This window comes from Hippopotamus amphibius, chromosome 6 (assembly GCF_030028045.1).
Source record: "Hippopotamus amphibius kiboko isolate mHipAmp2 chromosome 6, mHipAmp2.hap2, whole genome shotgun sequence".
Classification (NCBI taxonomy): Eukaryota; Metazoa; Chordata; class Mammalia; order Artiodactyla; family Hippopotamidae; genus Hippopotamus; species Hippopotamus amphibius.
Genome location: NC_080191.1, coordinates 61,925,635 through 61,953,584, shown reverse-complemented (window position 1 = coordinate 61,953,584; position 27,950 = coordinate 61,925,635). Strand labels below are relative to the sequence as shown.

General features: G+C 37.2%; 1 protein-coding gene across 6 annotated transcripts; it reads right to left on the bottom strand.

Moving 5' to 3' along the window:
• Positions 1–34: 34 nt before the first annotated feature.
• On the bottom strand, positions 35–27,950 carry WTAP (WT1 associated protein). Of its 6 annotated transcripts, none has more exons than XM_057738691.1 (8): positions 27,640–27,950; positions 17,333–17,370; positions 15,164–15,219; positions 12,434–12,492; positions 11,284–11,411; positions 7,756–7,934; positions 2,714–2,868; positions 35–1,296 (listed from the first exon to the last, which is right to left on the bottom strand). In XM_057738691.1, the coding sequence occupies exons 2-8, from the start codon at positions 17,360–17,362 to the stop codon at positions 713–715; spliced, it is 1,191 nt and encodes a 396-aa protein (XP_057594674.1). In that variant the 5' UTR covers positions 17,363–17,370; positions 27,640–27,950; the 3' UTR covers positions 35–712. The 6 variants fall into 6 exon arrangements, with proteins under 6 accessions (XP_057594674.1, XP_057594675.1, XP_057594676.1 ...); XM_057738692.1 differs by lacking the exon at positions 27,640–27,950 and adding an exon at positions 27,346–27,517; XM_057738693.1 differs by lacking the exon at positions 27,640–27,950 and adding an exon at positions 27,342–27,510.

Below are 27,950 nucleotides of genomic sequence, written 5' to 3'. Positions count from 1 at the left end.
ACACATACAGAAACAAAAAAAAAAACAACCAATGTAAGGAGTTACAATAAAAATCTTTATTTAAGTTTGGTCAGTACAGGTAAGATATACTGGAGTCACAGAGCAATATGCATTAACAGGATACAACAGTTCATAAAAACTGAGTAACTATGCACACAAATTTCTTAAACATTCAGTCACCTAAAGAGAAAATGCACAGATGTATGGTGGAAAAAACTGTATCTAACACTGAAAACTACTATAGGACTCCTTCAACAAGTCCAACTTTTAGTGATAAAACTACTGTACTGGGCAAACTTGGCAGTCATAAACCCACATCTACTCTAACAAGTCTGAATGGTGCGTAAGTATAACAACAGCATGAGTAAGAATGCCCTTACACAGCACAGGTTCTAGGATAGACAGATTTAAACAGACATCATTATGTTATACTTTAAGGAAAGATTTCCATTTACAACTTCACATTAACTCATATAAAAATAACCTGACCCTACACAAAATGTCCTTTTAGCAACATTCAGAGTAATTAACTGTTACAATTTCCAAAGTGGCAGAGGTATTGAAGCAAAGGAAAAAAAGAAAAGGGGGAGGGGGGAGAGAAAAAAAAACACCCACAAAAAGGGCAAATTGTGACAAAAGTATGCATTAATTTTCTGGACAGTATCCTCTCCCAAATTAAATGACACTGTATAAAAATTTGCTGGAAAAAATTTTACAAAACGGAACCCTGTACATTTACACTTGAGTCCAAGCCATTCTGAACGTGGCGGGAACCCACAGTTCGGTTACCTTTCCCACTCACTGTTTTCTCCTCTTGAGGGTCATGATTGGAGTCTGTGTCATTTGAATGGTGTGTGAGAGAGTTTTCACTGCCCGTGGGAGAGTCTACACTTTCATACCCCGCACTGAGTTGGTTTACGTAACTACTACCTCCTCTGCCAGTTCTCTCCTCCGAGCTGTTGGAGGCCTTATTACCATTCCCTGGTGAAGAAGGAAAGTCATCTTCGGCTGCGTCCCCCTCCCTATGAAATCCAGACCCAGACGTCCTCTGCCGGGAGGAACTGCCATTACTTGGTCCGTTGGCCAGACGACTGCAGTCTTTACCTGTGGCCTCTGCCTGTCCTACAGGCTCAGAAGATGTAGTCCTGCTGGTACTCGGGCCTGGGGCTTGAGACTGCTGCTGTTGGTACTGAGCCAACTGCTGGCGTGTCTCCTTCAGTTGTTGCTGAAGAACTAGAATGGTACTCTGCATACCCTCTACTTCTTCGTCAAGTTGAATGATGAAGTCATTCAGTTCTGTGCAAAGGAGAGTCAAACCTACTTTAATATCTCTTATAATATATTAAAAAATATCTCTTAGTGCCTGCGCAAAGCCAGGCTGTCAGTAAATGTTTAAGTAAATGAATACATTTCTAATATCACGAAAGAATATTTTAAAATTTTGCTTGGAATTTTAAAATAGCCATTCAACAATGAGTCTGTTTTCTGGAGAAGGCAAAAGCCTAAAATAAATATATATTAAAGCAACCAAGTTCAAACTGATTTAAACTATCTAGCCACATAAAACTGGTTACAGCCTACAAAATCTGCTCCATATTTGCTGACCTATGGGCCCACATGTCTGGCCCCTTACTCCTCATCCTCCTAGCCAACGTCTCAGCTCCACAGCAGGTTTAGCCCCTGGGGAAGTACGGTCCTCTACTCTAATACTCCAAAGAAGCCTATGCTGTCACCAAGGATTACTCCACATCCGAGAAGCAAATTCAGAGAAAATAACCCTTGAAAACTGATAAAAATACAGATGTCTCTTAAGTCCTAAAAAGGCCTTGGGGGGGGGCAGGGGGGGTGGCGGCGTTCCTTTACTATTATACAAAATCTATTTACTATATTTACAAATAATAGTAGGAGCTAAGAGCCATCACTTTGAAAAGATAAAGATATTGACTAATGACCTTCTTTGCAATTAACTGCAAATCCGCAATTAATTTAAACTTCAGAGCTTGGGTATTTTTCTTACTACTGATTTTCCTCACAAAGGAGAAACAGCATGGACACAGCTATACTTGCCCAACAAAAAAGGGATGGCAACTGACAATTAAGTTCCATTTGTCTTAGCAAACAAATATTACATCTTATTCACTAAATAGGATTTGAAAAGGTACAATCAACTATATATTTTTATTTATTTACTTACTTATTTACTATTTTTGGCCACACCGCTCAGCTTGCAGGAACTTAAGTTACCCACCAGGGATCAAACCCGGCCGGCAGTAAAAGCACTGAGTCGTAATCACTGGACCACCAGGGAATTACCACAATCAATTATATACTTTTAGATCCCTGGAAACAGTCAAACCCTTCCAAGATTTACACTTACAGATATTGGTTAAATGGAGATAGTCCCCCTTTTAAGCACCGAATATAAATTTATACAGCTACATAATGCCCTAGAAATACAAACAGCTTGCCAAATCCCACCCCTAAAAAAACAAAAACTTATGAAATTTGCACAATAAACAATGGGGTGGGGAGGACGGGACACCACTAACATTAAATGGCTTTGTTTGCTGACTCAACTGGGTATGTTTCACTTATAACTTTATAGAACCATTGGCAGAGATTAGCATATACAGACTCTAATCTACAATACTCATGCCTGGCAGTATTTTAAAGCCAGTGCAAAGTTAATCAAACTTTTCAAAAAACCCCTTACCATCCTGACTGCTTTTAAGCTCCTCACTATATTTCTTCTGTAAAGCCAACTCTGCTTCAAGTTGTGCAATACGTCCCTGGGACAGCTGCCTTCCAAGCTCTTGATTCTCCTGGATAAGCATTCGACACTTCGCCATTAACTTTTTGCCTGTTTGGCTGCAAAGGAAAGAGCCATTCATCACAAAATGAAGACAAAACTCTCTGCAACCTTCTTTATTCGCAATTATTACAGTGATAGATGTAACACGTACAGAACGCAACTCTCTGTCCTAGCAGATGCCTCCCTACAATTACCATCTTCTTTCTTGGAACACATCCACCTTGTACATCTCAGTAGTCTGCCAATACAGCAGCAAAAATAAAACCTAAAGAAAAAGTAGTTAAGTGGCCACTTTTCCCCCTATTACATTAATTATTACTGATTCTGAAACCTATTTTTATCCCATATTATAATTTGAAAGAGAAAACAGGCCACTTAACACATTTCAGATACACCATTATTAATAAAACACTAAGGCACTTAGCTTTATGGAACAGAAAAGTTCTTGAAAGAGTAAATGTAACATCAACCACAAATGTAAACTTCTTTAAAATACCTAATACATAAAAATTAGCACCTATAAATACATAAATGAATGTGAGTATATTTATTCTTTCTAGATCAGCATTTATACAGATGCCTCCTAATAGGCAGTTCTCACAAGAATGTTTATTGCATTAACTGAGGCCTGTTCAGTAACTGTTTTTAAACAGCCTTAAGACTATTTCTGTTCATCATCACTCATTTAACTTACATAATATATATACACATTTGAGCTGTCTTAAACTGGGATGTAAGTTTTTGAAATTTTAATATTGATATGTGGTGAAGATTTTATCCATGTTGAAAAGATTATCCTTAAGACACAAAAATAAGATTGGGGTTACTTATAAATAATGCAAATATGTAAACATCTACCAAACTAGGAATACCATACTTTCAAGAAATTAGTTATCAAGTGCGAGTGTAATGTACTGTAGACCTACATGCATACACACAGCAACTGCAAAAACGCAATCAAGGTTCATCCTCTATATTATTAAGGATGAGATGCATTTTGAAGTAATACACATCAGGCAAATGAAAGCTCCATTAAATGAATTAAAAGAAGAAAACGATAGCCAAGTGTTGCAAAAAAATTTTAACCAATAAGGTCATTCTGAACTTTACTCCATCGCAAGAATATCGAACTTGTCCCTATCCAAGTCTCAAAAGCAACATCACAATTATATACTTACTGAGGCTTTTGACTGCATTTTTGCAATTGCTGTACACACACTTTTTAAATGTTTTAAAATGGGAGCACTTTGTAAATGATTCTCATTCTCTGGCTCAGTGTTGCAAGGTTCTTCTATCAATAGCACATGCATGTTCTAACCCAATACGATTCAAGCAAGTTTGTAATATGTTTTCCTTACACAAATCTGTGGTAAACCTGGGTTACCACTGCTCAAAGGAGCCTCAGATGAAAACTATGAGTTGGCGTGCAGTAAGGGTTTTTTTCTCTATATGGCAACTTTATTAGCTGATATTTCTGTTCATTGTTATAGCTCCAGATATCCCCCATTTCCTAACAGCACCTTCAGAATTTAGCCTCTACTAAACAAGACTTTAGAAATCAAACGAGGAATTAAGAAACAGGCACCATCATCAAAGAGTGGCATTCCTTCCACTTTACTGCCTATGCTCCCCCACAACTCTGTTTTCTTGCAAAGTATACAGTGTCAGTGTTTACCAAATAACCTGAGAATCTCTTATATGAACTTTTAGAACATAGGCAATTGCAAAATCAATACATTTGTGACCTGACATAATTAACCTCATATAAAGTATAACAAATTTTAATACAAAAAATATTTCATTTATGAAGTCATGCCTTTTTATAAATGTCTTCTAAAATATGACTTCTAAAATTAGTGATCACAAACTGCTGTTCTTTAAACAATCTGTATTTTTACATCATTTTACTAACTATGTCATGTAAAATTTGTGTTGTGTTCATCACATCACAAAAAATGGTAAGAATCCAATTACAGTAACTTGTCTTTGGAAAAATTTTAATTACAAAACAAAAATCTAACCCATTCCTAAAAATCAAATAACCCACAAAGAAAACAAAATAGGAAATAATTTAAGAGAAGGATTCATAAAAAAGAATGGACATTACAATGCTTTGTTATCAAGAGGAGGGGAGGAAGGTTATTTTGAAGAGGTATACACATAGGTATCTAAATGTTTAAATGCAAACTGAAAACTGTCAAAATACTGCAATATATCCCTCTAATTACTCTAAAATATACACACTGTCAGATATATGAAATATTTTAACTAAAGTGGATGACATCATTCAGGGGATCTTTCTTAAAATTAAAATAGAATAAAAAAGTGAAAAACAAAACAAAACCCACACAACCCATTCTAATTATTCCAGACATAGTACTGACTGAGCACTATCTGTTTCAAATTAATGATGTATTTTTACCACCCAATGAACTCTGGCATATCATAGCCTACTTTTTACAAAACAAAAATCCATCTATAGGTGATCAAAATAAATTATGATTCATTCATACAATGGAAATATTATATAATGATTAAAAAAGGTAAGTAACCTAAATACACTAAAAAATGGAAAAATGCCCAAGGATAAAGTGGGGGTGGGGAAAGCCATGCTGCAAATCATCTATATGTATGTATGTATATATGTCCACATTTGTTTAAAATCAATATATATATAATTACTGTATACGCATACAAATTATCTTGATGATACCCAAGAAATTTAAAAGTGGTCACTACTCCTGGGAAACAGAAGGGGGAAGGGCAAGGTCACACCCAGGAGTAAAACTCACTTTTCACCTCCACTTTTCTTTAAGTTGTTTCAATTTTATACATGAGCATGTGTTACCTTATTAACTAAAAAAAAAAAAAATTTTTTTAACAATAAGAAAAAAAAACCCACCTCAAAGTGACTGTTACCTAAGCAGCAAAGAAAGATGCTTGGCTAAATTTGAGTACATATTAATACCTTTTATGAATTATTTCAGGACCTACTAAAAATATGGTAGGCCATTTCTACTGTGATCTTAAATGGCATAAAATATATACAAAAGCCTTAACACAGGCATAATAAGCTAATTCCAAACAGATCTGGTTACTTACCCTCCAACCCCCACATACAGTGAGAATCTTAGCAGCGGATTTCTTGCTGTGAAGTCACACAAACCACTTCTTCAACCCACCCTCTGCCCACAATCAGTTCCCTAAAGCACAGACATACAAGATACTTACAATTGATTTGAATGATTAAGAGAGAACTTAAGTCACCCTCGTTAAAACTGCACTTAAACGTTGGGACAATCTGGAGCATTTATCTTCCACTCATCTTAGACTCCATTATCACCAAGTGAAAACTCGAATTGGTGACTTATAGAATGATCTGACGAAAAAATTCACCTCCAGGATTGGATGGAAGCATGAAGAAAATAATGCCTCATTTCTCTAATGATCAAATCAATTTGCTAGAAATGATCACTATACTTTTTTTTTTTTAAATTCACAAAATGTCTCACTTGGGCCAGCCCACAGTTCCAATACATTCTGTCCCCAATCTTCTGGCAGGCACCCTGTGAAGCTGTCCCACATTAATTTCTACTGCAATATCCTGGGACAAGGTGTCAAAAAGCAACAAGTGTCAAGTCTCCTTGTCTTTTATGATACCAGCTGGAAAAGAGTAGGTCTTTAAAAAATGAGACATAGAGCCTTCTCCTTCACTTTGAAGAGCACAGTAACAATTTTTTCGAAATCAATCTGCTCTCAAAAGGCCCCCCCAAATTAAAGTGTTAAAAGTACAACAAAATCATCATAGTAATCCTTGAACTTAAAAAAAAAAACACACACAACCCCCCCAAATCAAAAACCAAAAAAAAAACAAAAAACAAAAAAAACCCCAACTATTTCAAGGCACATTTACTTTAATGTCAAGAGTGCAATACAAGAGGCCCAAATACAATGAAGGAACACATTCCCCCATTAACACCAACGACAATGCTCTTTCAACATGTGCCTGTTGAATGGAATGGGGATTTAATAAATTTCACTACTGAAAAAAATAACGCAGTGAGTCTCATCACAGCCAATATCCTTATACAATCTAGTCGTGAAATGAATGTTTATAATGCTTCAAACAGTTTAAACCTCAAGTTTGATACCACACCTTCATGTTTGTACAGTCCTCAAAAGGTTATCTACAGTATTAGCAACCATTCAAAGAACAAACCATTGAGTAAAACCACATTGATTTAAGGCTCAATCGAGTAATATGGAGCCCCAAACTTAATGGTTAAATATATGAACTACTTGTACTGACATCTATTATTTGATTCTCTCATGACTATTAAGTTGGTTCTTAGCAAATAAACCCTTTAAAGGCGAAATTCACCTTATTTGAGTTTTGACCCACAAGTTCAACAACAATCACGAAGTCCACAGTCTTATTGGCAAAACTGATATACAGTGTCTCTAAGTCACTATGCTCAAGGTTAAGAGCGATGCATATTCCATCTTTACATTTTACTGGAATTTTACATGTTCAATTCATGATTTTAAATCTCTAGGTTTTCATTCCTCCAAACTGTCTGAAGACACAGTGTGCCACAGACTTAAGACTTCTGTTTCTCCCTCTATTTTCTTCAAACAGAAACATTTCTCAAGTGTCTACATGTTCTAGAAGGGGAATTTTTCGGAGGTGGCCACTTCTTCGGAATAGTCCGACGCCATCAGGCCTCTGAAGCAAGGGGAGGGGGAAGAGAAAAAAGCTGAAACACAAGGTTCATCTGGTAAGTTTTACATTAACCATTACAAGCTGGATAGTATAGGAATGTGGCTTTTTGGCTCAAAAAGTCTGAGTCTTGGTGTGGAAACGAGTACTTGGCTGTCCCACCACAGCTTTCTCGTAGTGGGACTGTCAGGGAAGTCTTGACTGGGGAGTATGATTTGTTTACCTATCAGGCGTAAACTTCCAGGCACTCAGTTCATTTTGGGCTTGTTCCAGTTTGTCTTTAGTCTGTTCCAGTTCACCTTTCATTTTTAGGAAAAACAAGTTGATCGCTGGGTCTACCATTGTTGATCTCAGTTGGGCAACGCTAGGCTGCTGGACTTGCTTGAGGTACTGGATTTGTGTCTGTGCAAAGCAAAAAACCCCAATTACTACCAAATCAAAGGAAGCATACCTAAGAAGGTAAGATAAAATCCCTTTAATTCACTGGATTTACCAACTTGTTTAATAAGCACCCCCCCTTTGGTCTTAAAATCCTCTTTAAAAAAATACAAATTAAAAACAACTATTTGGGAATTCCCTGGCAGTCTAGTGGTTAGGACTCAGTGCTCTTACTGCCGGGGGGCCCAGTTTTCATCACTGGTCAGGTAAGCTGCACAGCCAAAAAACAAAGCAAAACAAAACAACCCCCAGAAAACTATTTAAGGTTATCCATGGAGGAATAAAGGCCATTTGACTGCATTCCATATTTGGAAACTTTCCATATATGGAGACTACATGTTGGCAATGAAAACAATACCAAAAAAAAAAAAAAAAAAAAAAATCACGGTTACACTGACCGCTGGGGAAGAAGAGCAGTTTAAAATATTAATTATATAAGTAAATCTGTGCTTGCAGGAAATTATTCTATGTACAAGTTCCCTAAAAATATACCAGGCACAAGATTATAATTTTAAACATATCTGCATTTTTAATTTAAAAAATACATAGTACTTACATATTTACATGAGTTGGCATTACAGCTTTATAAGTAGCACCTTAACCCCAAATTAAGCATATATTCATTTTTTACCCCTCCAAGTAGATTTGAATCAGCATTGTAAAGCTGGAAGGTGACTGCTCTGGTCCAAACTGCTTATTTTCGAGAGATTAAATAAGCCAACTGTCCAAGGATACAGTTAGTTCAGTGCCAGTACAGGAACTAGAATTCTTTTTTTCTCAATCCTCCTGACTCCCAATCTACAGGTTTTTCCACCATATTTTAAACCTTCGATTTCAACTCTGGTTGTACTATCTACTAGCACACTAAAAACACATCTCTAAAATATGAAATACAGTTTATTAGCATTAAATGCATCATTTTCTTCACACCCAAAGTAGATCTGATTCAAGATCCTGCTTCATAATAAACTTTAAACAGGATTACAATTAACATTTCCTAAGCAGCTAATTTCCACCATAAATTTACTAAAAGATACAAATATACTAAGAGGATTAGGATATATTTAATTACTATTTCAATGAGCAAACAGAACTTTTTTTCTTTTAGCTTAAGGAATTTTAAAAGTAATTCATTTTAAACCAAAAGTACACCTAATTATTCAATATAATGCCAGTTGCTTAGGTAATTTAACAGGAATAAAGCATGTCATGTAGTATATCCATGTACTGCTATTACTAAAGAAAACACTGCTTCTCTTACACTAACATAGTTACTACATATTTAGATTACAAAGTGAACTGCCCTCATCTGCTACATATAAGCTTGCCATTTCCTTGTGTTTGCTCCTGCTGCCCGTTTTGCAAAACCTCACTGTATTCTAACTGAAAGAACAGTGAGTTTTTCAGCTGGCCTGTGCAGAGAAGAGCTGTAAAAAAAAATGTGGCTGGAAAAAGTTAGGTTCTACTTGAAAAACATCTTAAATCTAGACTGAGATGACAAAAGGGTGATGAGCCATCACCAAAGGCTTTGGTTAGACATAATATGATTAAAACTGCCAGTATACATGGGATGGCTGTAGAATCACTGAGGTGAGTCAATAGCACATACTGCCTAGGCAAGTTAAGAAGTACCTGGACTAGGGTATCAAGAATAGGACTCAACAGACAGAAAGAAATCAAGACGCACAGGTTTTATGAGCTATTATCGCCAGTACCATCCATTCACATCACACTCCATCTACCAGGTGCTAGCACTTTGAAGGTAAGATTCATCCTTTGCACGTATAAGCATCTAGCACACTGCCATGTCAACAGGGAAACCTGAGACTATTAATGAGTAAACGGTAGAACCTAGAATCCTAAATATCACAAAAAGAAAGAATTAAATGGTTTTGAGACTGGGCACTGGAGAGGTAGCACTCATGACATTAGACATGAAAATCCTAAGAGAAAAAAAATTGGAAGGGAGAGGTGGGTAGATGTTACAGAAAGGAAAACAAAAACAAAACCCCTTATATTCAAAATGTTGGTGAGACTTCTTGGAACCAACTGTCCAGGTTTTAAAACAACAACAACAACAACAACAACAACAAAAGCCAAAGGTGGGAATGGTCAATAGTTGAAGTTAGGGCAAGTGAAGGCATATGAGTGCTGAGAAAAGAGAAATTTCTTCATACGTTCATTAGTGACTTTATAGAAAAATTATCAGTGCCAATGAAGATATAAACTAATTTGGTAGAAAGAAAAGGACTGGTGAGAAGATAGAGAAAATAAGAGGCTACTCTTTTCTTTAGCAAAGTAACAGGTAAAGACATCATTTTGAAAAAGTGTAGGAAGAAGAACTAAAGACTTCTGTGGAAATGAGGACAATGTCTGCACAGGAAGAGTAAGCACTGTGATCAGCCCTAAAGAACATTTTATTGGTGAGAGAAGAAACAGAACCACACCCCATAGATTATTAGTCTCCAGTGACCAGAATATTGCCTTATGCATTAGATTTTAATGACTATGCATCAAATGAGATTACACCAAAAAAATTCAAGAAAACTTCAGCCTTTATGATTAGAAACAACAATTCCCTGGCAGTCCAGAGGTTAGGACTCAGTGCTTCCACTGCAGGGGCCCGGGTTTGATCCCTGGTCAGGAAACTAAGATCCTACAAGCTGCTGGGGAAGGAGGGAGAAAGAGAGACAGACAAAACAACAGGGATAGAGTTGCCTCTATTTTATATATCTTGCATACACAAACATTAAAAGAAAGGGCTAAGACTGTCAAAGACAGCATAAAAATCTAAATTCAACCAGAGCTAAAGGATCAAGTATGTCACTAGATTTCAGATCTATGAAAACATGGCAAATAGTACAAATGAAGGATGAAACAATTAAAAGGAGACATGGTAGAAGTTGATGATGCTAAGAAAAATAGCTTTATGCAGAAAAGGGTAAAGACAGCAACGGGAAACTATCAAACAGCTTGCTTAGTAAAGGGTAAATGGCTGCTTATACCCTCAGATATCAGGTTACTTAAAGATATTTGAACCAATATACTAATTCTCATAAATCATGGAGAATTCAGAGAGTAACTTAAAACTTTTGACTTCTTGGCCCCAAAAAACTACTTTAAATCCAACGATGAGAGAGCATCTATCAAAACTTTACATTTAGCACATTTAAGCTCAAAATACGTCTACCTTAAAAAAAGATCTATAATTATTATTAAGTATATAAAATTAGCTTAATATGAATTAATACATGTAATAATGTGAACCAAAATCCAATTCCTCAGAAAGACTTAATACATTTGAAATACTTACAGTACACTCTTGCATCTCTTGCTCCTTGGTCGCTAGTCGCATTACAAGAATGTTTTCCCTGCGTGCAGATTCTTGTTGTTGTTGCTTTAGTTTTTCTTCAGATTCCCTTAAGCCAGTTACATCATTAGCTGATGATTAAAACGAAAAAAATCCCAAAACATTATGAAATATAATTTCAAGATCAAACTGAAAGTTCTAATTGCCTTTGTCAAGGATAATAAAAATCATGGTAAAAAGTTCAAGTCTTTAGTTTCTATACTAACTACTTTCTTAACAATGAAATTTGTTCCTGACCACGATTGCTCTTTTAGGACTTAGTGGGGTTACACTGGTCCACAACCACTTAATACAAGATGGAATTATGTTGTTGTCTAATCTGTTGCTGAGAAACACAGGAAAATTCATTATTTACATTTGCTTATACTATAAACTATGCACAAAGTCCTGATTAGTATTGTTTTTAACCTAGTTGATATAAACATGCCCATAATTGCATAGACAATTATTACTTTAAGCTTTTATAATGTTTACAACTTCTATGGATTATACTATAATCATATGATAATTGAGACTTTAGGATATTAAGCTTTCTGAACTTGGGAAAACTGTATCAGTTTTTATACTAACAAACAGTGTGTTACTCTAACTCAGTGAAAAGGGAGAAAACCTAAAATGGTCTGATATTATTGTACTAGTTTTAGCAAATTTTGAAAACTCCATAAATACATAGCTATATCCTATTGTTACAAGTTAAGCTACCATAAATAATAGTGGTTGCTTCTCCCTTCTACAATAATAACTCCTGCTTCACTTCAAATTTCTCTGTGGAAGGGACACATCAAGGAAAGTTTCAACTGGGCGTGAATTTCCCTATATAGGCTCTCTCAGAACCTTGTAATTCAGTAAAGAGTCACGCAATTATAAGATTATTGCATGTCAGTCTTCTCTAATGACTGGGAACTCTTTGAGAAGAAAGATCATGTCTCATTCACCTTTCTATTTCCTAGCACCCAACACAGTGCCTGGACATAGCTCCTTAATAAAATGTTTGAATAAAAATTACTTAATAAAACCAATTATCCTGTGCTTATAATAGCAATCTAAAAGGAAACATTCACATAGTGTTTAGGAAGCTAAAACTCAAACTTACAGTTAAGATCTGTGTACTTGCCCTCCAAAGCCTGCACATATGCTTCATATTGTTTCCACCTAGTACAAAAATAAATCCATATTAGTTATGTTTAAGTTGTTTTTATCAAACACTAGAAAATCACATCCATAAACTTTAAGTAATACTGAGAATTCCACTGCATGAATTTTAAAGCCTCTTCCATTTTGAGATAATTGTAAATCTAGTTTAACCCGTACTAAATTAGTCACTTCAAACTTACTCCTTTTCCACAGTGGTTAAGAATGCACTTGCCAATACAGCGGACACAGGTTCGATCCCTGGTCCGGGAAGATCCCACATGTCACAGAGCAACTAAGCCCATGTGCCACAACTACTGAGCCTGCCAGCTACAACTATTGAAGCCCTCACGCCTAGAGCCCATGCTCTACAAAGAGAAGCCACTGCAATGAGAAGCCCGTGCACCGCAACAGAGTAGCCCCCGCTCACCACAACCTGAGAAAGCCCGTGCGCAGCAACAAAGACCCAACACAGTCAATAAATAAATACATAAATTTAAAAAATAAAGTGGAAACAAACAAAAAATTCCCCCCAAATTATTCCTTTTCAACTTATAGGAGTTAGCTAAATGGAAACAGAAAAGTGGGTCAGATCACACACCGTGTAAGACTTTGTATCACTGATGTTCAGCATGATGCCTGGATTATAGAATCTGAGTGAAAAACTTAACAGTACTTTTCAGATAATGCTGTGATTCTCTCGGGACATTTCATTATATTCCCCTACCCTCAAAATACAGGCCATATTAGCTGCTCTTGGCAATTACTGCAGATAACAAACTTTTCCCAGTCTTATATTTAAGCAACTGCTCCTAGAGAGTAAGCCGTCTGCTATCTTGCTTACTGAAGAGCTGTGTTTTCAAGCTGCTCTTCAGTTACAGCTAATCAAAATTTACTTTGATTTTAGAAACTATTTTTATCATCTTAAACCTTCGACAAGTTTGCTATGAGATTTATTAACATTACAACATAATGAACAAAAATATTCCGTAATATCAAGCTAATCCATTCTACATAAAGACTAGGCCAAGGGCATACTTATTTTTACGGCCTCTACAACCTAGGACACAAAGAGAAGTTCACCTGACATTCTGAGATGAATAAAGATGTGCTGTGGAGGTTATATAAGAACTATTTATTTTAGAGGAAAACAGAAATATAAAAGCTCAAACCACAAACATCCTTACCAAGAAGATAGAAAAAAAAGGGACCAATTAAATAAGTAGCAGTTAATTTAAAATCGCCAAGAGAATTTTAATGAGGAAAAAAACTACTTAAAAGTCATAAATGAGAAGTCCCTAAACAAAGAAGTTAAACTGACCTCAAGAATATAAATTGCACATGATTTTAAAAACCTTAAAGGTAAGTTAACATAAAAAATTGCTACTGATTTTTAAATTAAGATTATAGTACCTATTTCTCCCCCTACAGTTAAATGAAGAGACTGCACGTACTAATCAAAGGAATTATCTAAGAAAGGTTAAAATGCAAGGAGTGTACCATACCAGAGGTACAAAGAGAACATCAACACATGAATGGTAGTATATCACAAGTGTCTACATCAGCCCTTGTAAGAGTATTTTAAAATACTAATTTAAATTTTATGTGCTGGAAAATAAAGGTATGCAATAGAAAAACTGTCCTATGCATGAGGTTACAGCAAAGGAAGATAAAGAGCATGTCTGCATAGAGTAGCTAAGTAGATCAAACAAGGATGGGAAATTATCCGGCTCTAGGAGACAAGGGACCATGTTGGCTGTGTTTCCCTATCTTATAAACCACCATTTCACTTCTAGCCTGTTAAATTCACTCAGTTCCTCAGGTAAAAATTCTTTGAAATTTCTAGAGGAAAAAGTTCAATGAACTTGCAGGCTGCCCCGAAAAACATTTTATTTTCATCTAAAAGTTATCATGTAAAAAATTTACCATAGTGATAAAATGCAAAAAGAATATATTTGTTATAAAATACAAAACGTGTGATCCCATTTTCTGTCTTCTTGCATTTGAAAAATGAACAATATAAAATGCTGTACTTGACAATCTGCTTTAGTAAGACATTTATAAGATAACCACAGAAATTCAGAGCTGGAAGTCATCTTTAAAAGTAATTTAATCCAACTCCTGTAACTTACAGATAAGAAAATGAAGGATATAAAGTTAAATGAGCTGACCAAGGTCACAGTTATGAGAAAGAGTAACTCCACTTCATCAGTAAATAATATATTCTTCCACAAGGAGAAGAATATCCTTAAGGACTACGACTTTTCCATATGTTATACAGAAAAGGAAAAAAAAAAACCTATATCTAAATAAGTCTACTCATTTGTTAAACTGAAAGCTTCCTGAGAGCAGGGTCTTTTCCCACAGCAAGTTATACACATGCAGTAAAAATGCTTTTCAATTTAAAGTTCTGAATATTTTGCTCTCTACAAGAAAATAATTAAGGTTACCTGTCTGTCTAGAAGTTACCTAAGCTAGTGCTTTAGTTTTTTAAAGTGTTATGCTTTCCCCAATGTCTACATAATGAAGAAACAAGCCATAAGAAAGAGGTTTGAAAAGCATATTATTACATGATTTGAGGATGCAGTAACTTTAAAAACAAAACAGTATGTAACAAAAACACTACAGTATAGGATCACAACATAATGTCCTATAGAAAGATGTCTATATTTTTAATAAAAGAACATTTTACCTTAGAATTAATTCGTCTCGTGCCATAACTTTGAAGTCTGTTTCACTCAGTCGAACCTATAAAGAGAATTAAGATACAAACTAAGTGCTCTTTCTAAAAGTTTTAAATATTAAATACCACTGGCACTTATATTCTTATTTTTATGATGACAGGATCATAACTTTTAATCCCTCAACTGCTAGTTTCTGTTATTAAGGAATCTCCTTTTTACCAGACACACAGCTCCTCCCAATGGAACCCTGTACTGAAATGACTGAAATTTAAATGGCTCAGTACATATTTTGATTTTTTAAGAGGTGGACTATTTATTATCTTTAAAATGAGTATCATTATTAGGAAAATGAAAATTAAAACCCAATAAGCTATCATTACACCCCTATTAGAACGGCTAAATAAAAAAATAGTGGTAACACCAAATACTGAGTGAAGATGCAGAGAAACTGAGCTTTCACAGTACATTGCTGTTGAGAAAGTAAAATGGTACAGGTGCTCTGGAAAAGAGTTTGGCAACTGCTTTTAAAACTAAAAATCAATGTTTCATACAACCCAACAGTTGCACTCTTAAGCACATATTCCAAAGAAATGCAATTTTATTTTCACACAGAAACTTGTACACAAATGGTCACAGCAGCTTTATGTGTAATAGCCGAAAATTGGAAACTACCCAAATGTCCTTCAACAGGTGAATGGTAAACTAGGATACATGAAATACTATTCAGCAATACAAAGAAACAGACTATTGACATATGCAACAACATGGATAAAGTTTAAGGAAATTATGCTGCGTGTAAAAACTTAAAGGATACTTAATACGGCATAATTTTATGTATACATTTGTGAAACAGCATACTTATAGAAATGAAGAACTGATTAGTGGTTGCCAGGGGTTAAAAATGGAGTGGGAGAGGATAGATGTGGCTATAAAGGAATGGCATAAAAGAGGCTTGTGATAATGGTTCAGGTGACTATTTTGGTTGCGGTGGTGTTTACATTAAAAGCTCCATAGAGCTACACACACACAGGATGCACAAATTATCAGTGAAGTTTGAATAAGCTCTCTGGATTGTACCAATGTCAAATTCCTGGTTTTGATTTGTTATGCAAGATGTCTGACAGTTATGTAAGATGTTAACATTGACGGAGGCCTAGTGAAGAGTGCACGGAACCTCCCTGTACATTTCTTTACAACTTTCTATGAATCAATAATAATTTCAAAATAAAGTTTTTTTTAAAAAGGGGTGCAATATTATAATGAGTTGAAATTGCTTTGTAAATTGAGAAATGTTAAGTGTTTTCTTTACACCAAAAGATTGTAAAGCTGAGGTACCTCTCCTACTTTAATATAAAAATTGTCTTATTAATTTCCTTGATAAGATATTAAAACATTTTTCTTTATAAAAATGTTTCAAATTGTAGCATTTACCATTAACATGTTACTATCAGAAAATAGAAGAGGGCAAATCATTATACCAGAATATAGTAAAAGCCTAACAAGAAAGCACCCAGTAATTCTCAGACTATTAAAGCACTTGACTTCAAAATTTAGGACAGAAATTTCCATAACGTTTACTATCTAAGTTGTTCACTTAAATATTCATTGGTTAGCAAGCACATACCTTTGCTTTCCCAAATGAATTATAAATTCCTCTTAGAAACTGTTATTCTTCTGTAATCTCTTTTGTGTGTGTCATAGTGACTAAACTGAATTAAGATAGGAAGATAAAATGGGGGAAATGAGACTAGAAAATAGAACAGAGGAAAAGGTAGAATCTAAGAACCAACTAGCTGTATGCAACCTTTTTTTGAAAAATACAGAAGTGGGTTACATTATAACCAAAGGGATTTAAGCTAGGGAAAAAAAAAAAGAAGTAACTTATAAGATCTTGTAAAATAATCTATTTTGACACTATCTGTAGCTATACAGTTGGAAATATTCATATGATAAAGGCTACAAGTAGCCCATAAGGGGATGTCATTATAACAGAAGTCTTCCAAAGGCTGAAAATATTCTAAAAATATATTACATATTAGATACAATGTCTTACACATTATATACCCACAATGCTACTACTGACATAAGGTAAGGCAGTAAACAACAAGCACACAATATGATAGTCCCTCCAACTCTATTATTCAAAAAAGTGCTTAGAAACTGCTGAAAAAACAAACCTTTTTGGGAAGAGGTTCCTCGTTGGTCATCCTGAATCCTAGAAAAAGGAGCAGAGGAGAAAGTCAACTGATTTTCTTCCAGTTAAGAACAAAAAATACTGGCTTTTTCAAGTGAATTTATTACTGAACTCAGTTATGACCAAATCATTAGGTTTTTTTTAAATTAAAATATAACTTTTAGACTAGTTTTAGATTTACAGAAAGGTTGCAAAGATATTACAGGGTTCCTGTAAACTCTGCACCCAGTTTCTCCTTTGTTAACATCTACATTACTATTTTTTTAAATTAATTTATTTATTTTTGGCTGCATTGGGTCTTCATTGCTGCGCACGGGCTTTCACTAGTTATGGCGAGTGGGGGCTACTCTTTATTGCGTTACTTGGGCTTCCCATTGCTGTGGCCTCTCTTGTTGCGGAGCACAGGCTCTAGGCACCAGGGCTTCAGTAGTTGTGACTGGAGGGGGTCGAGCGCTGCTGTGGCGTATGGGCTTAGTTGCTCCATGGCATGTGGGATCTTTCCGGACCAGGGATCAAACCCGTGTCCCCTGCACTGGGCAGGCAGATTCTTAACCACTGCACCACCAGGGAAGTCCCAATATCTACATTACTATTATTACATTTTTTTTTGTTTTTTGTTTTTTTAAATTCTCTTATAAAAAAAGTTGATCATTCTTTGTGGTGTCGCCACAAAGGCTTGAAAGAAATATAATTTTCCTTTGGCCACGCAGCATGTGGGATCTTAGTTCCCTGACCAGCGATCAAACCTGTGCCCCCTGCATTGGACGCATGGAGACTTAACCACTGGACCACCAGGGAAGTTCCAAAGAAATGGAATTTTTCAATGCATTCTTACAACTGCCCTGTGAAAGACAAATCTTGCAGCAGAAGTGATAGGTCTGTGTTAAAGTCAGATACTGGCCTTGGGCAGTATCTCCGGCATCTTGCTGAGAGAATACAGAAGGGTAATAAGCAGCTGCTAAGTTTTTAGTTTTACAGAATTAATGCTGTTATAGTAAGGTAGACTATCAACGCCAGGACAATTCACCACTACACAATGCAGGTATGAAGGTAATTATACTTTAATAAAAATATTGCTACATTATTTAAGTTCAGGTCACAGAAGAATTTGTATCTCAAAATTAGTTTTTTATAAATTTACATAAAATTCACTTAATCCTGTTGAAAGAGATAATGAAAGAAATACTCTCATTAACTTTATTATGCTTACTGAAGACACTTCTGCTACTTCCTAATACTCAAATTTAACAAAGAGACAAGCTAATTTAAAGTTATTCCTAGGTATCCTTTGTAGTAACAAAGTCATAAACGTTCCCTTATATCTTACACTTCCTTTTTAGTTTTTTTTACTTACCCATACTTACTACAAATGCCAAACTATTAAAAATTTAACCAAAGAGAAGTAAATAAGTCATGGAGGTATAATGTACAGCATGGTGACTAGTTAATAATATATATATTTGAAAGCTGCTAAAAGAATCTATCAAAGTCTTCACAAGAAAAAAAATTTATAATTATCTATGGTGACAGATTGTAACCAGATTTATGTGATCATCTCCCAATGTATACAAATATAAATCATTATGTTGTACACCTGAAAATGTTATATGTCAATTATACCTCAGTAAAAAATAACCGAAGAATTTATAGTGTAAAACTGAGTTTTAAAAGCTACTGATGGACTTCCTAGGTGGTGAAGTGGTTAAGAATCCACCTGCCAATGCAGGGGACACCGGTTCAATCCCTGCTCTGGGAAGATCCCACATGCCACAGAGCAACTAAGCCCGTATGCCACAGCTATTGAGCCTGTGCTCTAGTGCCCGTGAGCCACAACTATTGAGCCTATGCACCACAACTACTGAAGCCCGTGTGCCTAGAGCCCGTGCTCCGCAACAAGAGAAGCCACAGAAATGAGGAGCCCGCACACCACAATTGAAGAGTAGCCCCTGCTCGGTGCAACTAGAGAAAGCCCGTGTGCAGCAACAAAGACCCAATGCAACCAATAAATAAATAAATTTATTAAAAATAAATAAAAGCTACTGAGTTTTAAAAGCTACTTGACTTCATAGTGAGTATTTGAGATTCCTTAAAAGGAGAGGATCTTTAATACCATTTTTTTTTAATACAATCCCAACTCTGTAAGTCAAATATTCTAATCACCCTGTCATTAAACCCTGATTTGCAGATTAGGTACACAGAGTGGGAAGAAATCAGCACATTTCAGGGAAAAAAAGTTATATACTGATTGTATCATAAATTAACTGGCTTAATCCTTCCCTCCTTGACAATCTTATCATTTGATATAATGAACAAAAACCTGAGCATATGTCATTTGTTTCTGAGCTGACGGAACTGATCAAGTCTCTCTGACCAACCAATATTACCTGTGAAAACATGACCATATTTCTACATTTAAAATCGGTATTTTGGAATTTCCCTGGTGGTCCAGTGGGTAATACTCCCTGCTCCCAATGCAGAGGGCCCAGGTTTGATCCCTGGTCAGAGAACTTGATCCTGCCTGCATGCCACAGCTAAGAAATCTGCATGCATGCCGCAACTAAGACCTGGCACAGCTTCAACAAACAAACAATTTAAAAAATCGGTATTCATTTTCTTTAAATTGGTCTCTGCCTACTTTAGGCCCCTTATCACCCAGTTTACAATCTCTGTTGCAAGTTATAGACAGCTGCTTAGTGACTACCTTAACGAGATTCTAGTGAATCTAATCATTTGAGGAACAAATCCTCACCATGTTTATCTCCTGACTACTTTTACTTTAGCATGGTTTTAGTGTGCATTCACTCCACTAGACTGCAACCTCTAGGAATCCACAAGTTTAACATTTCCTTGGAACTTACCATCTGTCCAGTGCTAAACAGTAGATAAATATCAATAATGTATCCAATAAAGAGCTTAAAAAAATAAATAAATGATACTGTAAAAAATCAATAATGTATTTAATTAAAAAAAAACTACAAGAAAATTTGTGCCATTTGTACTTTTAAACATACTTTAGTATATAAATGTGTACCTATATGTCACTACTAAATCCTTCTTAAGGCTTCCCATCTCAAAACTGTGCATGTGGTGCATATATACAATGGACTATTACACAGCCATAAAAAATAATGCCATTTGCAGTGACATGAAAGGACCTGGAAATTGTCATATTGAGTGAAATCAGAGAAGGATGAATATCGTATGATAGTGCCTGTATGTGGAATCTAAAAAAATGATACAAATGAACTTATTTACAAAACAGAAACAGAGTCAGAGATGTAGAAAACAAATGTATAATTTACAAAGCAGAAAGTGGGAGGTGGATAAATTGGGACACTGGGATTGGCATATACACACTACTATATATAAAACAGATAACTAATAAGAACCTACTGTACAGCACAGGGAACTCTACTCAATACTCTGTAATGACCTATATGGGAAAAGAATCTAAAAAAGAGTGGATACACGAGGGTGAGTCAAAAATTACCTGCACTCTGGCTGTAGAATTTAATTAACTTTCAGAAAAAACAAACACAGCATTTCCTGACATAATCGCCTTGCTTTTCTTTTCTTCTTTAAAGATTTGTTTTATTATTTATTTACTTGTTTATTTATTTATTTTTGGCTGTATTGGTTATTCACTGCTGTGCATAGGCTTTCTCTAGTTGTGGTGAGCTGGGGCTACTCTTCATTGTGGTGCACGGGGGTCTCATTGCAGTGGCTTCTCTTGTTGCAGAGCACAGGCTCTAGGCCCACAAGCTTCAGCAGTTGTGACATGTGGGCTCAGGAGCTGTGGCTCGAGGGCTTAGCTGCCCCGAGACACGTGGGATCTTCCTGGCCCAGGGATCGAACCTGTGTCCCCTGCACTGGCAGGCAGATTCCTAACCACTGCACCAACAGGGAAGCCCCTACTTGGTTTTCAATACACTTTGCCCATCTGTCAACAAGCTTTCGTACTCTCTCATTAAAAAAAAATTTTTTTGGGGGGGGGATGAATTGGGAGATTGGGATTGCCATATATATTACTAATAAGAAAAAAAATCAAATTGTACACTTCAAATATATGCAGTTTATTGTATGTCAATAATATCTCAATAAAATTCTTTAAAGAAAAAAAAAAAAACCTAAAAAGCAGTGAAGGACTTTCTAGCTGACTCACAGCAACCCATAATAAACTTATAAAAAAAGGCAGTGAATACATAATAACAGGCTATCTGATAACCATACAAAATGGTTACAAAATAAATCTGTAGGGTCTGTTTTAGCATAAAGAATTTAAAAAGAAAAAAAAAACAAAACACCTTTAGGCTGAGCTGCAAGCCACGAATGCAGCGCTGTCTTCACTTCTTCATCAGAAGTGAATCCAGCTCCTTCTTGATGGCTAACACTTATGCAACCTTCCTTGAACTTCTCTAACCATTCACACACATTTCTTCGTGACAAAACACTTTCTCCATACTGCACACAAAGTCTTCAATAAATAATGGCACCAGGTACACCCTCAGACCATAAAAAACCGAATCACTGCACGCTGCTCTTCTTTCATGCAAATTACAAGTGGGGAATCCATATTTGCTTGCACCGCAGTTACAAATGAACTGATGTTAACATGTTCACACCTGCACAGCAGTGACTGGGGAGACAGTAGCCTTGAACAGAAAGCACTGTTAACACAGTGCGGCCAATAGAAAGTTTAATATAATCAGAGTGTGGATAATTTTTGACTCACCCTCATATGTACTCATATAACTAATTCTCTTTGCTGTACAGCAGAAACAACACTGTAAATCAACTATATTCCAATAAAATATAAGAAAAATAACTGTGCATGCCAATCCCTTGGTATCCCCTCACACCAGGCTTTATTTTTCTTCTCAGCTCTTATCACAACCAAACGTTTTATATATTTATCTGTCTCTCCCAGTTATAGTATCAATATAAGCTCCATGAAAGAATTGTTTCATACTGTTGATGCCTTAGTACATAGTAGGCACTCAAATATATGGTAGGTGAAAGTACAAACAAATGAATTTGCTTCATTTACTATTAAAATCATCAAAATGAGCTAAATGAACCAATCTAATTTCTTCCCGAAAATTAACCAAGATGACTGAACATACTGTAAAATTTTGAGAATAAACTCAATATAACATGTACTGTGATAGAGTTCTATGACTGACAGTTTGAAAACAGCCAACCTTAACACTACAGACAGGTAGTTCACCTGTTATCTGGTTACTAGGTACAACAGCTACTCAAAATTTTGGTTATAAAACTTAAGTATCATGGATGATAGTCAACATAAATTCCAGTTTTTTAAACTAGAATATGCTTGTACGACCTGACACATCCCCCAGGTTTATTTGTTCATTCTTTTCTTAAAACATAGTTATTCAGATTCTCTTTTTTTTTTAAGTATTTATTTATTTGGTTGCAGCTGGGTCTTAGTTGCAGCACATGGACTCCTTAGTTGAGGCTGGCAGGCTCCTTTGTTGCAGCATGCGAACTCTCAGTTGCCGCATGTATGTGGGATCTAGTTTCCTATCAGGGATCAAACCTGGGTCCCCTGAATTGGGAACGTGGAGTCTTAACCACTGCACCACCAGGTACAGGTTCTTAACAGAACATTAAACTTAACTGCGAGGGATTTTCCTGGTGGTGCAGTAGTTAAGACTTCATCTTCCAATGCAAGGGGTGGGGTTTGATCCCTGGTCCAGGAGCTAAGAAAAACATAAAACAGAAGCAATATTGTAACAAATTCAATAAAGGCTTTAAAAAAATAGTTCACATCACACATACACACAAATCTTAAAAAAAATAAAATAAATTGAATTAGCAATAAATAAGCTAAACTGTTTTTAAAGGACTGGGAAACACACAAAGGAAGCTGTAGTAACTCCACTTTCCTAGAAGAGGGTGGCAAACTTTGAAAACAAAAAATCAGCAGAACTCTGAGCCTCACTTTCCCTATCTCAAAAAGGATCACCACCGCCAAGGCTCAAAATTATTGTGCTATTTTTGAAGATAAACCTTAGTCTTTAGTATGGTTACTGACACAAAGCAACCATTTTGTTAATAGCTTCCTTCTTCGCATTAAAAAGGAAAAAAACCCACCACAAAAAAACAAAGACTCTAGGGCTTCCTAGGTGGTGCACTGGTTGAGAATCTGCCTGCCAATGCAGGGGACATGGGTTCCATCCCTGCTCCAGGAAGATTCCACATGCTGTGGAGCAACTAAGCCCATGCGCCACAACTACTGAGCCTGCGCTTTAGAGCCCGTGTGCACAACTATTGAGACCATGTGCTGTAACGACTGAAGCCCAAGGGCCTAAAGCCCGTGCTCCGCAGCAAGAGAAGCCATGGCAATGAGGAGCCCGCACACCACAACGAAGAGTAGCCCCCACTCACCTCAACTAAAACGAAAGCCCATGCACAGCAAAAAAGACCCAACACAACCCAAAAAATAAATAAATAAATAAATAAATAAATAAATAAATAAAACAAAGACTCTCAATCACTACCTCTTAAAGACTGTGACGAGAGAACTCACAAGTTGAGGATAACAATCATAACACACTCTTGTTTTTGTTTGTAAGCCCCAATGCAGAATTCTTGGTGACCTCAAATTTTCAGAATTCTAAACAGCAAGTTATTTACATTTCTAACATTAGCTTGTGTTCTCTTTCCTTTTAAAAAGTCTGATGCTGAATAGATTTTAATTATACATTGCTTAAAGGATACCTAGATTTTCTTTATAAAAACAAATGTCTAAACAGGTAATGTAAGTCAGGGATAAATACAGGTTTCGTATATACATTTGCATTTCATGTGCCATCTCTCAATCATAAGTCATTTCACATGTTACGGAATATGTGACTTGGGAAATCAAAGCATAAGCATTTAGTAAGAAATTCCTCCCTTACCTTTAGCTGATAAAGTCAATCTTTGCCTGAGATTCCATGATATGACAAATAATTAAAGGGACAGTGTGGCAAAATGCAAATTAGAAAGTCTCAAAATTTGAAAGCATCAACATTCAACTATTTAATCAAGACAGAAGCTGGTTTTCAATTCTGACTTTCACATTGCACATGTGCCATGAAATTTATTACTCCCCAAGGGAATTTTTTTTAGAACAACTGACAAGCACAATAACTATCTAAAGTTAATTCTAGATTCATACAATGGATATTCCAGGTTCTTAGAACAATCTACTCTATCAGCAAAAAAGAATGACTGAAATACCATTTGGAGTTGAGTCTTGAATCGTGAAGGGAAAAAGTGAATGTACACCTAGTGCTGTGAATCACTTACTTAATAACCACAACTTTTTAAAGTCAGTCCCCATTTTCCAGATGATGAAAAGGGTTATGAACCATTATGTGATTACCTCAGATTAAAACAGCTATTAATTAAAAAATGGTGGTTAGGACCCCAAATTCAGTGCCCCTCAAAAGTTGGTAACTGATGCCGATGAAGAGAGAGAATTTTCTCACTCCTCCATCCTCAATAATGATTAAGCTTAGTTAGCTAGAGAACACAGAAAAGCAAAATAGAAAAAAATTTTAAATTGGCTAATTTGGCTACCATTTAGCAGTTTAAGAAGATGGGTTAAAACATGGTTTTTATGTTTTATGTAAAGGTTTGTGATCCATGTGGATAATGCAGAGATAATATCGCTCTTCAGTTTAGGATGCGAGAACCACCATTACTCTTGATGCCTTTACACTGAGAAATAGCTTATGATGGAGAGGTTCGTTTTGGTTGGTTAGGCACCTAGCATTCCAGATCCCAGTACTTCCCTGGCTCTTAACATTATGATCCTAAGTTATGTAACTCAGCTCTTCCTTAACAGAGAAGCAAGTACCAGCCAACACAACTTCAATAAGAAAGCATGTACCTTTCTGAAACTAATCACAATTAAATACAAAAAACTAATAACCTAACACTGTATTAGCCTAGGCACTGCAGTAGAAAGGGTACAGTAGGAATTGTTTAAGACCAACTTTTCTTGACTACCTATCAGTCATGTGATCTTGAGCAAGTCACTTCCTCTAAATTCCAGTCTCCAAATCAGCAAAGAGGATACCAATTTTGCCTGCCTCACAAAGTGCCACAAATGTCAATGCTTTAACTGCCATAAAGATGCTATACAAACAAGAGATATTTCAAATAGAATACTAACATTAACATAAAAGAGAATTTTAATGTGCATTTAGGAAAGACTAAAGTACTTCCATCAACTACATTTTCAAGAGTTGAGAATGTTTATTTATAGCGCTGTGTTCTAGCCTGATGCACTGCCTTAATATGTAATGCAATACTATTATAGAAATACTGAAAAGTTTTGCTCTAATAAGCTTAGTAATAGAAAACATTTAGAGGCAAAAAAAATGGGAGATAATTAATAAAAACAAGAATAAAACCAAATACTATCTCGGTCTTGTTTTGCTAAAGGACCCACAAGAAAATTTTTAAGAGCAAAAAAAAGAAAAAAATCAGCAACAAGATAATGTACAACTATATGAAAATGATCAAGACCTCTAAATAAAGAATGTTTTCAAGGGGATTCTATACTACATATATACACACATACAAGAGTGGAAGGGGCTCCGAAAACTGTAACGTACGGTACAAATATAATTATCACAACTCTCATCTCCATGCCACAAGGCTGCTACGGATTTTCTGTATTATACCAACTCATTTTTGACAAATACCCAAAATTCAATCAGGAAGGCTAGATATTATGAAGTTCTATAAATTAGATGAGCTAAGTAAAAAATAACACTATCTGGGAAACACTGTTATTATTACTTTTGTCCTTTGGGACTTTGAATTGAAAACACTGATCACTCAGCTATAGCTACCTGCTTAAGATAATGTAAGATCTGAAAGAACTCTAGGAATACAGCCACCCAAACCCTTGAAATTTAACCTCATCTTTATCACAAGCCGCATTTTCTTTCCCAATTTCTAATGGACGGTGATTTCTTTCCCCAACTTCCCTAATCAAATGCTACTACATGACATGTGTAAATATGTAACATCTAGGCATCTTGAAAAAATTTTCACAGTAGTTTTTTACAGGATTTTAAACGTCTACATGTTTATCTGTCATAGAAATCTTAATGGTCAAAATTTTAAAACAAAAAAGCCGGTGGATAATCACTTTGCTGTACACCTGAAACTTTCCTCAGTAATGGAATTAACTAAATTTTGAGATGGAAAACTAGACGGGCCACTCAGGACTATGACATGCTCAACTTAGCATTTTTCTATCTTTTTCTATCTCGGGAAAAATAATCGTTTCTTACTTTAAAAACCCGGTTGGTTATTAAGGATTTTACCATAGTCCTTTGGGATCAAATATCCAACTGACTTCATCAAAACAAACTTGGACTTTTCCACAATGTGCTCCCTACTGACCAGTGAGATACGGTTTAAAAAAAATTAAGAACAACCTTATGGGGCTCCAAGATGAGACTTTTAAATTTCACGAAAAACGTATGTCACGAAATAACCTTTTCTTCCTTCCCCACTTAGAATGCATGCACCAACATTTAAAAATGGAAGTCTACACGACAACGCAGCTGCAGTATGAAGCTACTGCGCGACGTAAAATTTGCTCAACGAACGCTGCTTTCTTTGCCCTGCTCAACTCGTTCGCGCCTCCAGTCCTCGCGATCCGGCCAAGGGAGGTGGGTGCCGGCGACACCGGGGCGGGGACGGGACGCGCACCGAGGGGGTGGCCTCCCGCGGGAGCGCCCACCTCGCCCCCGGGCCACTGAGAACGGAGGCAAAATGGCCTCGGGGCGGCGGAAGTGTCCCTGCAGGCGGCAAGGCGGCGCAGCTAACCGGGGGCCGGCGGGCCCGGGAATCCCGAGTCGCCCCCCGTGCTTCGTCCGCCCCTTCCCAGGCCGGGCGGCCGCGCCTCAGCCCTGGGGACCCCGAGGTCCTCGCCGCCGCTCCAGCCGGCGACCACGCACCTACCTCTCCGCACGGAGGCCGCGCCGGCGCCGCCCAGTCACATAGGCCGACCCCGCGCTGCCCGCTCGCTGCCCAGGCCGCCCGAGCGCGCTGCCGCCGGCCCCCGCGCTCCTCCTCCCGCCACAGCCCCGGCGCTCCCCTTTATTTGCGGGTCTCGCTGCCACAAAATGGCGCTGAGGGAGGAAGCGAGGCCTCGTCGCCCCACCCCCTTCCCGCTCCTCCCGCCGCCCCGCCCCGCGCTGCCGCCGGCGCCCGCCCGCTTCTCCGCCCCACCACGTTCGCGCCCGGCCCGCTCACCGACGAGTCGTCTCCCGGATGCGGCCGCGGCTACCCGCCTGCCGGGGCCAGCCGCGGGGAGGAAGGGCGAAGGCAGGGCGCCCACTGGGGGCCTCGAGTCCCTAAGGGAGGGGCTGCGCCTGGTGGCACGCCCCGCTGCCGCCAGGGCGCTGCAAGCTCGGCGGGGGCGGGGAGGGAAGCGGGCCGCCGGGAGGAGGGTGAGCCGCGAGGTCGCAGGTCATCCGCGGGGCATCACGGGAAGGGCGGCGGGGGTCGCGATTGACGGCGCTGGGTGGACACGGTCGCTGGGCCACCTGCGGCTGCGGCACGGC

Bases quoted from the DNA above. Each gene is read 5' to 3' on its own strand.
- WTAP (XM_057738691.1), bottom strand. From the start codon at position 17,362: ATGACCAACGAGGAACCTCTTCCCAAAAAG. The intron at 12,493-15,163 runs GTAAAATGTTCT...TTTTTGTACTAG, and splicing joins CGAGACGAATTAATTCTAAG to GTGGAAACAATATGAAGCAT. The intron at 1,297-2,713 runs GTAAGGGGTTTT...TCCTTTGCACAG, and splicing joins GCTTAAAAGCAGTCAGGATG to AACTGAATGACTTCATCATT.